General features: G+C 33.9%; 1 protein-coding gene across 1 annotated transcript in view; it reads right to left on the bottom strand.

Moving 5' to 3' along the window:
- Positions 1 to 2,382: 2,382 nt before the first annotated feature.
- Positions 2,383 to 16,671, bottom strand: part of LOC111044343 (tyrosine-protein phosphatase non-receptor type 23) — a 50,577-nt gene continuing 36,288 nt past the window's right edge. The window contains 3 exon segments of the mRNA XM_039424009.1: positions 2,383 to 4,634; positions 6,207 to 6,335; positions 12,476 to 12,777. Coding sequence (XP_039279943.1) covers positions 4,543 to 4,634; positions 6,207 to 6,335; positions 12,476 to 12,777 — 523 coding nt within the window. The 3' untranslated portion in view covers positions 2,383 to 4,542.

Below are 16,671 nucleotides of genomic sequence, written 5' to 3'. Positions count from 1 at the left end.
AATATTAAATTAGCATTGTTTGTGAAATATGATATGCGCCGAGACAGTGAGGATTCAGCTCATATGATTCTGTATTGCAAATTATGTGATACCGGTATTGAACAAATATTAAATTAGCATTGTTTGTGAAATATGATATGCGCCGAGACAGCGAGAATTCAGCTCATATGATTCTGTATTGCAAATTATGTGATACCGGTATTGAACAAATATTAAATTAGCATTGTTTGTGAAATATGATACCCGTAGGGTTTCGTTTCAGTAGGGGTAAAGTGAGAGTTCTGAAGAAAAGCTGCCCCAAAGCTGGCTCAAATCTGCCCCAAAGCTGATTCTTGGTTCTAACCTTGCCCAATTCAATGTAATCTGAACTAACCTAGCCATACCCCTAATCTCACAATAAATCTCAAATGAAGATCCTCATTCCCACTTTTTTGGAAAAAAAACTAGATCCAGCTTTTTTTTATTTCTTGAATAACTAAGAAACCGTTAATTTTACAAAAAAATTACAAGAATAACTTTTTCCAGTAAATGCAATTACGAATCCATTGACACCCCATTTGTCAAGATTGAACAAAAAATAAGGATCTCATGGGAAAACTAGATCCATTTTTTTCAATTTCTTTAATAACTAAGAAACCGTTAATTTTACAAAAAAATTACAGGAATAACTTTTTCCAGTAAATCGAATTACAAATCCATTGACACCCCATTTGTCAAGATTGAACAAAAAATAAGGATCTCATGGGAAAACTAGATCCAGCTTTTTTCAATAACTAAGAAAACGTTAATTTTACAAAAAATTTACAAGAATAACTCTTTCCAGTAAATCTAATAACAAATCCATCAACACCTCATTTGTCAAGATTGAACAGAAAATAAGGATCTTATGGAAAAAGTAGATCTAATTTCTTGAATAACTAAGAAACCAAGAACAATTTTTTTTAGTAAATCCATTTGTCAAGGGATCCTAACTCAACTTTTTCTGAAACTGAGCAACAAGCACACATAATCTCTAATAATATTTTTATGTTGTTGAGACCCTTTCTTAAGCAACACAAACCTCAGCACTAAACCCCCCCCCCTTGGGGGGGGATGACCCTCTGTCTTTAACCAGCTAAGTTTGAACTACTTGAAAACTCACCTCAGGTTGTATTGAAAAGAAAAAATATATAATAAAAATGTATAAGGAAGAAGTCAAGTCGGATATATTACTTGTTGATCAGAGTGTACATCTTGATGAGAGTATTATCAAATATGAGTATATCATTCACACACCATATATTCAACAGACATTCAATTACAATGATGAAATTCGAATCAGTTTAAAACAAGAAGATATTTATACACTTCCAAGTAGAAGTTTTCTCATAATTGAAGGTGAAATCAAAGTGAAAGATAAGAATGATGTTGAAACCAAGGACTTTTCACTTATCAATAATGGAGTTGCATACCTATTTGATGAAATCAGATATGAATTGTTTTTTTTCCAAAAAAGTGGGAATGAGGATCTTCATTTGAGATTTATTATGAGATTAGGGGTATGGCTAGGTTAGTTCAGATTACATTGAATTGGGCAAGGTTAGCACCAAGAATCAGCTTTGGGGCAGATTTGAGCCAGCTTTGGGGCAGCTTTGGTGCAGCTTTGGAATTTCGGGAACATACGATGCAATTACGAGGAGTATCCTCGTGAATTCAGCAATTACTCTGATAATGGAACTTGGAAGTTACACAGTTCTTTCGAGGGAGCAGTTTTTACATTGTTACAAAGTGGCTAGGCATCAATATGTTTTTCATATTATCCATTTTCGAGAATTATTCATATTATACTTATCCACCTAATAGCCTGCAGTATATTTAGATACATTGGGAGATTAATTTGATCAAGATATTATTAACAATAATTATAATTATATAATAATCTTTTACTTATCTGACTATATATAATAGCCTGCAGTATATTTAGATTTATTAGGAGATTAATTTGATGAAGATATTATTAATAGATTGATTCTGTAAACTGTACATACTTGATTACATAATAATGCTTTTGTAGGTCAATCATCTTACTACCGTGATAGTGGTGACTTTGAAAATAAAAGGTTATTATGATGATAAGACCCCAATTATATGGGAGTCGTATAGACACGCTGAATTTTTTCGGTCGTAAACCGGAAGCATTGTATCTTATGAAGTGAACTATATCAGCGAACTAAACGCTCACCATAAGAGAAGGGCAATATGAAGACACGGTAGTAATAATTCGATGATTTATCATGATGAGATCAATAACATGATTTCACTTGATGCATTCTCTTCTAATTCAATCTTACATGATAAAATAAATCAATAACTGCTTCATGATTGAGAAATAAAATGCGGTAGTGATGAAATTCCAAATGATTTATTAAAAAGACTTCCTAACCTATTCACATCAGTCTATCAATAACAACATAATATCATTATAAAATGAATGTTATAGATGGCTCAACCTCAACTATGAACATAATTAAACAATTGGATCTTGAAAGTATGTTGCTTGAAATTTGGTCCTTCTTGAAATTAAACACATGGAAGTTTATTCCGCAACATCAAATCAAACTAAATAATCATCTACTTTGGGAGAATATGTCAAATTGATTGAAATATACATTATAATAAATCACAATATAAATAAAAAACATAAATTTCTGTGAATTTAACCTCGTTTATAATCATGCAGGCTGGTAAGTATAAATCTGGTAATTATAGTATCAATATATAGATGTAACTACGGTGATATTCAATTTAAACTGTCAGTAGCCCATATAAATTAATAATACTACTTCCCATTCAATCAATGCTGGCAGTTCTAAACGAATCTTGAACAAATATTAAATTAGCATTGTTTGTGAAATATGATATGCCGAGACAGCGAGGATTCAGCTCATATGATTCTGTATTGCAAATTATGTGATACCGGTATTGAACAAATATTAAATTAGCATTGTTTGTGAAATATGATATGCCGAGACAGCGAGGATTCAGCTCATATGATTCTGTATTGCAAATTATGTGATACCGGTATTGAACGTATCTTTCTGATACTTCGTACTCACGGTGATCTTCCAAGTGACTAGTAGAAACTTTGACTGGCAAGCGCAATATTCGAATATCTATCTTTGCTCTCTAGGATTATGTTTCGGTTTCTTATCACGAAACGGATACCACGACAGCCAATACGGTGAATTATAATGTGAATATTGCGCAAACCAGTGCTTGATAGTCAAGTTCTAATAACACTTGGAAAATCACTGTTCAGGAGAAGTATCAAACAGATCTCCACCAATAGCAATCCTTAGTGAAATGAGACCCTGGGATGAAATTATTTTATAAATGCCATGTTTGGGGTAGGATTGATTATAGAAATGCTCCTTAAGATAATCTCCATCATGTAATTCAATGTAAAGACGGGGGATACAGAACGTTTCCCATTTTAGAAAATAAAAAATGGAAATTAAGAATAAATAAAAAATAATGTAATGTAAAAAACGAAAAAGGAAATAGAATAAAAAGTTGAAGGATGCTACAGATCAATTGAAGAACCAAACATTTACAATCATACAGTTTAGTTTATATGCATATCAAGCAGTCTTGAATTCGCATGCGACTGTGATGAAAGCTTGCATAATTCAATGAGATGAAAATCGTTGAGTCACTCAAAACTTGAAAATATGCAAGCAGAGCAAAGAAAAAGGAGATTTTGGTAAAAAAAGGCTTGCAGCACTATCAAAAATCATCAGATTTTATTAATCTCACAATTAAAGCCAGTTCAATAAGATATACAAAGACCTCACCATGTGAGAATTGACAAATCTATATATTTTCAAAAGAAAAAAGAATCTGATACCAGAATCTGAGCCAGTTTTGAAAGGTAAATGGAGTTCCGATATGGTTGAGCTACATAGTCCAATACGAAGATTTTAAAAAATATCTCCAAAAAGTTGATCAATTATTTCTTAATACAGAATTCAATTTAATCTAAAAACTGTTGAATATTTTAAATTTAAAATAACTTACTGTCACAATATCAAAATGGAAAAAATCAAGTCAATAAATTAAATAAATAAATAAGGCAATTTCGCTATCGAAATTTGAAAATTCAATTAACTTAATATTATTTAGTCAAAAACTATTTCAATTTTTTTATCAAATTAGGTTTTCAATAACTTGAATTGGGACTTTTTTCAAAATCACGATATTGGGAATGAAAGCCATTTCTTCTGACATCAAATCTATAGATTAACGATTGCTATTAACAGACTTAAGAAAATATATATTTTTTCATTATGAATAACAAATAAATAAATGGAACTTATTATACATAATAATTGATAATTATGATTATCCAACAATAATAATTGCAGGTTCCTAAACCTGATAATAATTTGTATTATTTTACATAGTTTCTATTTTAGTATCGATATCATAGAATACAAATGCATATTGGGGCACTGATAGCTAACAATAAAGTTTATAATAACGAATATTTCGAAGACAATCACTCTATTGAAATCGTTTAATCGGCCACAACGCATCGATCTGGTGGAATGGATCATCGGACTTCTGTCCCGAGCTCATTGTACTCCCACCTTCACCTGAAAATGAAAACAGCTTTTTTGTCACTCAACTGATTGTAACGGCTGTTTCAAAACCGACGTAACCCAAAGTTTAAAAATGTAGTAGATTGGTAATATTCAGGTAAATTATAGGTCCTCAAACTTCTATGTTGGCAAAAGAGTATTGAAGGAAGAGAGCTAGTCATTCATTAATGCTGTAATTTTGTTGAGTTGTGTCATTAATTATTTTTATCAAGTATGAACGCGTGTTTATTTCAGAGACTTATATTATTTGTGAATCTTACAAATCTGGCCAAGATAAGTCGACAGTTTCTTCACACTGCAGTTCCTAATAAGTCCACCATAATGCGGTTGATCAATAAATTTCTTACAACTGGTAGTATGAAAGATGATAAGAAGCTTTTAACTAGCCAGCCGCAGAGTTAAACGCGAAGTTACGAACAATAGTTTGTTGCAGTCCCCCGAAAAGACTCGCTTACAAGGTTTATAATCACAAGCTGGGGTGTCATAACTACTAGACTACTACTGTCAAAAATCCCATCCACGATACCCACATGTAGTGAAAGTGAAATGATTTTTTTTTGTATTAGATAGTATTGTTTCAATTTATTGGGATCAAGTGTTATGTGGATCTTATGATTTCGGTGTTTTTTTATTCAAAGTTTTCGAATTTAATCCATGAAAGACTTCAACCAGGCAAGAGATCTATTTCTCTTATTGAGAAATAATTCTTACTGAATGGAACATTCTTCAAATAGAATAGGATCTACGAAAAATATTTACAGTATATTGAAAATAAAAATGATTAATTGGTGTCGAATATGCATGAATAAATCTGTACTTGTGATGAATCTTACTGAAGATGTTAGGATTCTAATCTCGAAATTTTTCAAGATTATCAATATTTTAGAATAAATAGTTTGTGTTTGTAATTTATTATTTAGCTTTTCTATCACTCTATCAAAATTAAAAATCAGAGTTATATAGTGTATTCCAGTAACTCAATTTTGAAGTGAAAATTTTTGTGATGTGAACCTAATCCTACTTTAAACATTCTATTGGACAAAATTTAGGAACAGAAGTTTTGGGTAAAGGTGAGGTCCACGTTATAATGACAGTGTTTGATTAGCAATGATATTGCTATATTTGACTATCATTCAACAAAGCGAATAGCGCTATCTCTTTCTCGCTATGCCCTGTAGCCAGATCGTCTTTTAACAATGTAGAATTAATAATTAATTAACAAAATATTTTGTATTTATTATGAAATTATTGAAAAATATAATTTTTTGCTTAAAAATATGATTATTTTAAACGGGAAAGAACATATATTAATTACATCAATAAACCGGTATAGAAGGCATTGACAAGACAGAGAATCGGCAACGTGTTTCTCCTATCTTTCTCCACTGCCTTTATAACGTGGACCTCACTGTAGCACATGTTTTCCATTCCGTTTGTTTATCCAATGATTGAATAAATAAATAAATAATGAGAAAAGAGTTTTTTAAAAACAAAAAATTGTTTAAAATTGACAGGATTTCATGTTAAAAGAAGCGGGTCGAGAGAAGCGATTATGAGTAGGCTTACCTGATTGGTGTGTATCATCGGAGGAGCTCGTTTCTTTGGTGGATGCAAGCAGGAAGTCCTGAGACGGATGCCGAGTGTGTGACTTCGGTCGTTTGTCTTCGAACGACGATCGACTCGTCAGTATGCCTCCTGCAACATTAGTAACATTATAAAATACAGAAAGTTACAATTCCATTTTCATTTTTTCAATGTTTATGAAAATTGTGGTTATGTTAGACAAAGAAATGTATGTATTCGGAGCTACTTATTTTTATTTATAAAAAAGCATAAAACACATTATTATTTACTAGCAGGTAACCCTTGCTTCGCAAGGGTCTTTCTTAAAACTTGACGTAATGAAATCTAGAAGAATTCAAAATAGACCTATAAGAATCCTCGATTGATTAAGAGTTTATATGCTGCATTTCAAGTAATTCAGTATGACCACATTTCAATTAAAAAAAGAAGTTGGATTCAAAATGGCGGAGAAAATTTAGATGTGACGGAAAACCTGTTTTTATCATTCGAAAAGGATCCCCAATCATACATATCTTCTAATTTCCCTTTTAAGAGAAATCTTCTGCAAATAATTGCAAACTTGACAAACTGAAAACTTGATGTAATCAAATCTTGAAGAATTTAAAATTGGTCTTTAACCACCCTCGGTTAAGCAAGAATCTATATGCAAAATTTCAAGTTAATCAGTCCAGTAGTTCTGACGTGATAATGCGTCAAACATAATTTTCCTATACTTTACACCTGTATAGGCCACGTTTATAATCCAGTTCTTTCCTTTATTATAGTATAGAAGATGATACATGGATGGATGATCATTGTTATTTTATTAAAAGATAGAATAAGTTGAATAGTTTCCCTTTCAGAGGGAGTTTTGACAACCCACAAAACTCATTTTTCATTTGAAGATATAACGAAAAGGTGCATATGACCTTATTTTTTGCTCAGATTGCCAAAATACCCCTCATTCCAATATTAAAATTTTCGACTGACTGTACAGTGAGTCAGTCATTCTATCAGGGCTCGAATAATTTTGAAATTTTAATTTAATAAAAATGGAAGAATATAATTTCTTTATGTAAATAACAACACCTTAATTCAAAGACATATTAACTGCATGCGTTTTCATATTGCCAATACAGCATTGATGAAACTGTAGACGTTTATTTATCACGTTGTCTCAAAAATTGTTCTAGCTGAAAAATTAATAATCCATGCCACGTGTAGGCCTAAACATTGCATCAGGAAAACGAAGTTTCAAAACTATGTTTTTCAAGTACAAAGCAATATAGAAACAGATGTTCCTTTTTTAATTTCGACCATCTGATTTGGTGATTTTTTAATGAAATCGAATGTACCATTAATGAAATTTAAACATTAATTCTGAAAAATCTAAAAGGAAAATTGAAATTTGGGCTTCCAGGTGCACGAGATTGATATTTTTGGAATCTATGTGCAAAATTTGGAGATCTAAATCATTCCCATTTTTCCGGTATGCAATCCACAAGTTGACATGTTTTGATGCGGAAAAACGAACACACGAACAAATACAACCCTACTCTCTCTTATTACATAGACTAGCCGTCAGGCTCGCTTAGCTCGCCATATCCGTCTAGCAGGGGGCTCCGCCCCCTGGACCCCCGACTGGATCGTCCAAGAATGAGATCAGCATGCTCGCTTCGCTCGCCTGCATTTTTCATTTGAGCATTTTTATCATATGTTAGGACGATCCAGTTGGTGGTCCAGACTAAACGTCTGGCTATACGGATATGGCGAGCGAAGCGAGCCTGACGTCTTGTAATATAATATTCCCAGGAAAAGCTCTGATTGAAGTAGCAGTGCCCAATCATTTTTTCCGCGATAAATGCATTTCAATCTTCAACTTGGTGCCAACCTAACAAAGTCAACTCAACTTAATGTCAACTCTTAAAATTATTAATTTAGTTACCAGTTAACAACTGTTTTGAAGAGGTACTCTCTCTCTAGATTATAGTTCTATATTAACATATGGTATGGACATTTCAATTATAATTAAGAGATTGGAATAAGAAGGATATACATGCTAAAAGACGAACTTTAAACCCTTAAAAACCACCCTTGGTGTTAAAATTTTTTCAAATCTGTTAACTGAACATACCTACCAAATTTGAACGTTTTTGGTCCGGTAGATTTTTAGTTCTGCGAGTGAGTGAGTGAGTGCCATTTCGCTTTTATATATATAGATTAATAATTAATTAAAAACACATATTAAAACAGCTGGTGAACTAGATCAATGTTCCACATCATCTTTAAGTTTTAAAAATAAATTTAAATTTATTATTAATTTTCTTTTAATTGATTATTTTAAAACGTGAAGATGATGTGGAACATCAAAACTAATTGTTTTAATTTGTGCTTCTAATCTATTATTTTATAGTAATTTAAAAAAAGGTACTATAAAGCTATTTTATAAATATACAAAGAAAGCTTAGTAGATTGAACCAAACAGAATTGACTAAAAATATAATATTGTAAAACAAAATATTGATTTCCTTGCCCTACTACCGTAGAGTGAATGCCCCACATAGGGGACATTACAGTAACTATATTACTAATGGGTAATATAGTTACTGCAGGGCACACCATATCTTTTTCTTGTACATAAAACACAGCTTTATAGTAAAAAAGACTGACTATTGTGTTTTTATTTTAATAAATTTACATTAATGTTATTAGAATATACATAAATTGAATGAGTCGAATACATTTATTAAACTATTAGAGAATTGGCCCAAGAACAAATACTTTTATTTGAACAGTTGTAATAGTATATTTCGCACCTAGGGCCGAAAATGAGACTTTTCCGGCTTGAAAGGACAAGAAAAGATTGAGAGCCGGAAACACATTTTTGCCCGTGGTGCGAACGCTATTTTTCGCCACACACACAAAAAAAAAACGATATATATATATATATATATATATATATATATATATATATATATATATAATATATATATATATATATATATGAGAATAATTGTTTAATAGGCACAAAACTGAAAGGTTATAGCTCTAGCAAATCTGAGGTACGGTAATCTGAATATCAGGAAATTGCCCAAGTATCTTTATTTTTTTTCATTTTCAGTGGATACAATTACAAATCATATAAATATGATCGGGAAAGAACAACAGGCATGGCCCAAAACTATTCTGTTCCCAAATTTTGATAATGAATAACATGTCTGAAAAATAGGTTGTTTTTAATCGTTTTAAGTAGTTAAGTAGTAGTGAATGTTTTGATTCTTGTATAATGAACACAAAATGAAAAGATGTTTTAGCGCACTTGAAAGTTAGACAATCTGAATAATGAATAACATGTCTGAAAAATAGGTTGTTTTTAATCGTTTTAAGTAGTTGTAAGTAGTTAAGTAGTAGTGAATGTTTTGATTCTTGAATAATGAACACAAAATGAAAATATGTTTTAGCGCACTTGAAAGTTGGACAATCTGAATGTCAACAATGCTTGTTATCGTCGACTGCGGAAGTTGAGGTTAGAAGTCCTATCCTACTCTGAAAATCGAATCTGAATAGTTTATATCTTATTTATATTTCATTCACCCAAATAAAATGATAGTATATTATTGCAGAATATTTTATTCAATTCTAGAAGCATAAACTAGTTCCGTTTCATAATAAACTATTTGTAAAAACGTTCAGCACCAATGGAATTGCCCAAGTAGTTCCAAAATTATCCACAAGGTTTCGTGGCAAACGCAGTACTATGAGGTTAGAGGTCGAATTCTATTATACTCTGAAAATTGAATTTGAATAGCTTATAATATCTTATTTGTAGTATTTCATTCATCAAAATAAAATGATAGTATCCTATTGCAAAATAATTTATTCAATTTCTAGAAGCATAAACTGATTCCGTTTCATAAACCATTTTGTAAACACGTTCACATCAAATCAGAATCCGCTGACTTCAAGGTTATTTTACAGCCCTAGGGCCGTAAAACTTTTACCGGATTGGTCAGAAAACAATCATTTTCGGCCTCCATATGACGCACGAAAATCAGCACATTACAACCAAGTGGGGCGAGAAAATATTTAGGCAGTCAAATTGAATTGAAATGTAGTCATATAACATAGCTCGTTCTCAACCACCTATGCTCTATGAGGAGCCTTCTATTATTTACTACAGTCCGTGCAAAAGTTAGTTTGTAGCACGCGGACACTGTTCGGCGCGGAGGTCTTAGCGTGGCTGAGGGAGGGCGATCGGGGCATAGGATGAGGAGGTGTGTATGCTTGTGTGGAAGGTGTGTGTTTGCGTGAAATTTTCTTGTTTCTTGCTTAAAATTAAAAAAATTTCCTATAACTGTATTTTCTAACTTTTTTTTTTTATTTTCTTTCAGTCTAAAATATATTCTACTAAATTGAATGAAATTGTTTTTGTTTTTTTTTCAATTATTGATTTATATTATATACATATATATATATATTTTTTTTTCTATCATATTACTTATTATTATATTTAAGAGATTATTTCATTATGTTTTGATGTAGATGCATTAGAATTGTATAGGAGGGTTAAGTGGGAGAGAGGGCCGGCTGCGCCCTAACTTCGCCCTCCAGGTTAAAATAAAGGCAGCCTATCTATCTATCTATCTATCTGCATGCATTCGGACAGTGAAGAAATAGTTGGAAGTGTGGGTGCCGGCTGCCGGCTGCCGAGAGCAAACTGACCAAAATCTTACTCCCACCCTAAAGAAACAGAGTTGAGTCTCATGTGGTGAGAGTCAACGGCTCATGTTACATCTCGCGGCATCTGATTTTTTGCCAAAAATGAAAAATACATCATTGTACAGTCAAATTCATATCAGTAGATTTATTATGGCTACTCGATAGTTTTTCAATTGAATGAACAAGTACGGTAACTATCGAAAAAACATTAATAGGGGACTAGTTTATTAATTTAAAAATGATTATATAGGTACTGTATAAAAGAGGGCGAGGAAGGCCAAGGATGAGGCGGAGAGACAGAGTGGATGCTGTTTTGCGGGAGAAGACAGGATTTTGTGGAGGTAAACCTAGCTCCGCAGTGCAGGCTGGATGCTTGTCTGACTCGGACTAGGCGCTGAGACAGCAAATAATAGCAGCGTTGGTGGGAATGCGAGCGGCCGCAGTAACATCTTCCACCCAGCAATGGTCGGCGGAGTTCCGCCTAGCGGACAGACGAAAGATCAATCCAGTCGGTTATTTGATCCCTCCAGCCAGGCTCAGCCAAGCAGCCGAGACAATAAAACAATGGAGTGGCGGTCTTATTCGCGTTCATCAGCAGTTTTCTTTCTCATGATTATTTTGATTTTTGTGTGTCAATAATAAATCCAGTCACCAGTAAAAAGTTTCCAGAAACGTGGTGTACTACCATATTAATGACTTTTCATGATGATTTTTAATTATTTAGAAACATTGTTGACATTCTGAGCCTTCGGGCTAAACTTGGGGTCGCTGAGAACGAATCTGCAATCAGAATTTCTCTATCACGAAAAATAACGAAAAAAACCCAGCTGTTGATCTTCCGACAACCGTTAACCGGCAGCAGTCATCCTGTAATGCGGCCGAAACAATTCCAAGCCAGACACCCATCTCAAATGACAACAACGCCAAGCTGTGAGAAACCATCCTGCACTGCCGCGCTAGGTTAACGGCTGAAGGAGGGAAATATCGACCCCATATGATTGGGATAAGGCTTGGACAAAGAAGAATATATAGGTATTTTATATTTATACTAAGATATTATGCTTTCCTTTAACCTTCCGGTAGTCACGCCCAAGTCAATCACACGATCAGTCGCGTGTTGTATTTTTTACAACCAATTTTCCAAGCGTTATGTACTCTGTTTACTGTCAAAACATATTAATTAATTGTATAATTACTTTTTCCATCTTCTTGGATTATTTTACGCCTATGAACATTTGGATGATAACCATTTCATAGCCCAATAAGGTACATCAAGCAAAGCATTCAATTCTGTATTCTTGGTTCGTTTACAGTCCCCGAATACAGTCTTTCCCTATCTTATAGTCGCACCTAAAGACTGAAACATTGCTTGGTTGATACTGCAACTCAATGGAGGGATAGGAGGAAAGTTTTGGAATGCATAGGTGACTCATTCACTGACACCACCCTATTCAATAGTTTTGTGCAGCAAAAAACTGACACTGTTGTATTTTTTACAACAGCTCGACTACCGGAAGGTTAAGAAGAAAATGAAAATAGTAGTATTAACTGACTCTTCATGAGCAGATCCTGAGCGTAGTAGAGCACAATCTGGTAGGCGAATTTGAGGTGCTCGCGGTTGTGAAGGGAGTTCTTGCGGTAGAGCGAGACAGCAGCAGCCAGCGTGACCAGGTCGGGCAACCCGTGACCGAGCTGGATTTCAGTGAGGGCAGCCGTGGCCACCGTGAACAGGCCGGCGCGTCCCACGCCTGACAGACAGTGCACCGTGACGGGACCCGTGCCGCGCTGCTGCGAGTGAATGCCAACCGCCTCCTGCACCAGGCTCAGCAGTGGCCCCGGAGACGCTGGCAACGAGCTAAACACAACAATACAAACTCATCAATCATTCAATATTCACAAGGACTACGTCGTCAATACACATATCTATTTACAAGAAGGAAATTCTCGATTTTTAAGAGAGTGAATGTTTAGAAAAAGAGCCTAAGAATGGTTAGAAATTGGTAAAACATACAGTTCTTGGTTCATGGCGTGGAATTTTCTATTTTTCTATTTCACATAAAAAATTATAGTCAATTCATAGAAAGCAGACATAACAATAAGTGTATGATGACATAGGATGCGTATATGTGCAAGTGGACGCTTGATTATGCATGAGAAACAAAATGTGGAAAGAGCGATAGGAACACTCACACTGAACGCTTGCAATGCACTTGCTGCTGCATCCAGTGTGAGCAGCTACATTCAAGTCACAACGTGTTTCAATGGCATTACAAGTTTTGTTTTTAGGTTCATGCATAAATCGACTTGCACTTGCATGTATACGCATGTATTCAATGTGATCATAACCTAACATAAAGTTTGCGCTTGTGCGAGTATAGAAGTGATGACTCAGATCCGCTTTTCATTGCTAGAATCAAAAAACCAGTTCCCAATGCTCTCATTTACACAGAGTCAGATAATGTGATATTCAGTCCAGCTCAGCTTCAGTTGTTGGGGTGGCTACTGTGTATCAGAGAATGTGAATTACATTTATTACATTACAGGAGGCAGTAGCCACCTAACAACTGTAGCTGCTGTGAATAGGTCTCGTTACACTCTCGCACGCTCATGTTTTTTTATTTCCCGGCTCCCAGGACCGAGGGTAGATGTCTTTCTAGGGGGTTTCATCCAAATTTTGGTTTCTTATGGAAATAAAAAATAACTGTCTACTTATTGTATCCGATGTGCTGATTCGATAAATTAATTAGCCGGCCAGATAGCCGAGTTGACTAAGGCGTTGCACCCTTCAGTCTGCTAGTGCTACCTGGTCGCGGGTTCAAATCCCGCCGAATCCCATCGAATAGGCATGAAAGTTTGATAATCTCATAATAAATTCACCTTCACACTTCCCATTACCCCCACACAAGCAAAATGCTCATGTGGGCATCATCGGCAATAAAAAAAAATGATTGAATTTTTTTGTTACAATTGAATTCATATATTATAGAGAGCGATTTGGACAGGGTTTCCAGTGAATCAGGCTCAGAAAATTCCCGTACAGTTCCCGTATATTTCACGTTTTTCCCGGTTTTCCTCGCTGGTTAAAACACATGTTTAATATGTAAAAAATATAGGTTGGGGGGGGGGGGTTTACTCATAACTTACACAGTAACTTACTATGAGGTTACTCAGAAGAGGGGTTAATTAGGAAAAAACGAAACTCCTTAACTTACCCTTTACCCTTTAAAACATTATAGTCCAGTCACTACCGGTATATACATTGGTGTTTGCATTATATATTGTAGTTCTGATTTTCAATATATTGTTTGGATACATTAGAGAAGTCTAGAGTCTAGAATAAATTTTTCATGCAAAATTTCAAATATCTTCCAATTGCCACAATTTAAATGAACAATTCAAAATCCCTCTGGAGACGCCCAAAGGGATTTTGAGTTATACAATTGAATTGTGGCAATCAGAAGATATTGTTAATTGAAAACTAAACTTCATTAAAATTGATTATTTTGTTTTTGTAACTCAGAACACATTACTTATAGAAAGCTCCAAGTGATTTCATTTTATTCCGAATTTTATAATCTTAAAAAAGGCAAGAGCAAATTTAACTGTACGACGACTGGATTTGGCGGAAATAAGCTGAAAACTAGAAAATATGAGGTGTTTGGGCCATTCTGTACCTAGCATAAGGAAATTTTTCATGCAAAAATTGGTTCTGAACTTCTCTTATTTGAACAATATATTGAAAAGTCAGAGCTACAATATTATATTGATAGCACACCCCCTTTTTCATGTCTATATTGACTGGACTAATATTAAACAGAACATTTTAGGTTCTGAAAAACATATGTGTAATTTGATTTACTATCAATAATACCTATACCAGATAAGGAACTATACCTCAAATGGATATAAAGGTATTTCCACACATGCCGAACCGAACCTCGAACAGCGTAGCGAATCGTACAATCCGCCCTGCAGCGAACATTATCCATAAATGTTAATAATTTTAACACTCAGCTGTTTTATATTTAATTTTAATTTTATTCAATTATATGTATGAGTAATTATGTTTATTTAATTATATGTCACATTTTAAAGAGTTTGTAATATGTTTTGAATATTCTAATTGGCAATAAATTAAATTGAAATTGAAACAACCGCCACGCAGTTCTCCGAACCGTTCGTCGTCCCACTAGCCGCTCTTTTAACCGTACTTCACGCCGTCCGCCGAACACTGAACTTTTCAGCCAATCCAGAGCCCTGCTTTGATCAAAATACGCCGTGCAGCTTGTGATCCAATTTTGGCTATCCATCACAAGTGGAAAACATGTGAATACTTTCGCGAATATTTATTAATACAGTACAGGCCTCTTCTCATAATCTATATTTTGAACAATTCATTGTTATGAATAATACACTTATAGGAATCTATGAATAATGTTTAATGCAAATAGAATAATTTTGAAAAATTAATGATTGGATAAATTTCAATATTAAAATATTGTTGACCAAGAACTCAGTATCATGACAATTATTTCCTTTCAAAATTTATAATAATTTTGTTATTTTTAAACTAATAATTAATTTCACCAACTAACCAATAAGTTGACTGGAATAGATTCTGTAATTTCAATATCCAATTTATTTTAATAAATACTACAGCATATACTAACTCACAAAAAGTGACACCTTTATAAATATTTTCCACTAGCCATCGATTTTTGTTGGTAAGAACATTGATCATTGTTATTTCACGAAAAAGTGGGTAGAGTTGAATAATTTCCCCCAAAAGGTGTCTGGTTTGGTCTATGTTTTGGCAACCCAAAAAAAAACGTACCTACTTAGCTGGATAGAACCTTTTCAGGCTCACCGATCTATACTATAATAAAGTGAAGAGCTGGCTTATATTAGTACAGAGTAGGAAAATAATGTTTGACGCATCATCACGTCTGATCATCCTGAAATTTTGCATATAGATTCTTAATTAACTGAGGATGGTTATAGGCCTGTTTTAAATTCTTCAAATTTTCATTACGTCAAGTTTTCAATTTGTCAAGTTTTAAAATAGACTCTTGCAGAGCACAAGTTTTGATCAAAGAATAAGGGAGTGTTATTTCCATCGATTTGCAACATTCAGAACAGTACTGAACTGTAATCTGCACGACCCTCCACAGCGTTTTCGGCCAACTGTACAGTGTGTCAGCCAGTCTATCAGTGACTTGACTTAATGACTTAAATGAGAAAGGGGCTGAAATTATAATTGAATAAAATTATGATAGAGATTTACAATTTATTGATTCAAATATAAACACATCAAAGAATGCATTTTCGCATTGCGGGTACTAGTCCAGGCAGAAGTATGAATTTGAATGCTCAATAAAGGGTACAGAAGGAAAAGTTTGGAAGACAATTTTTGACCCCGCAGATCTGATAAGGGTAGTAAGGAGGTAAACATATTGTAATAAATAGAGACCATTGAAGAGCTAGAATAATGGCTTTTATTGACTAAAATAAACTGAGATAAAATAACAAACTTTCTGATGATCTAGAATAAATCATATCATTCTTCCCTCCCAGTAGTGGAACCTACCGGGGCCAATCTACGAATGTTGACAGAAACTTCTCTTCCATCAGAAAGTCTTACTTGAGCGACATGAGGGTTCAAATGAATAATTTCTACCTTTTCAACTTCAGGATCATGCTTACTGCGTCTTACAAAGGTCTTCATCCATGCCTCCTTGGCGTTGATCAG

The sequence above is a fragment of the Nilaparvata lugens genome, chromosome 3 (assembly GCF_014356525.2).
Source record: "Nilaparvata lugens isolate BPH chromosome 3, ASM1435652v1, whole genome shotgun sequence".
Classification (NCBI taxonomy): domain Eukaryota; kingdom Metazoa; phylum Arthropoda; class Insecta; order Hemiptera; family Delphacidae; genus Nilaparvata; species Nilaparvata lugens.
This window is presented reverse-complemented; position numbering and strand designations above follow the sequence as displayed.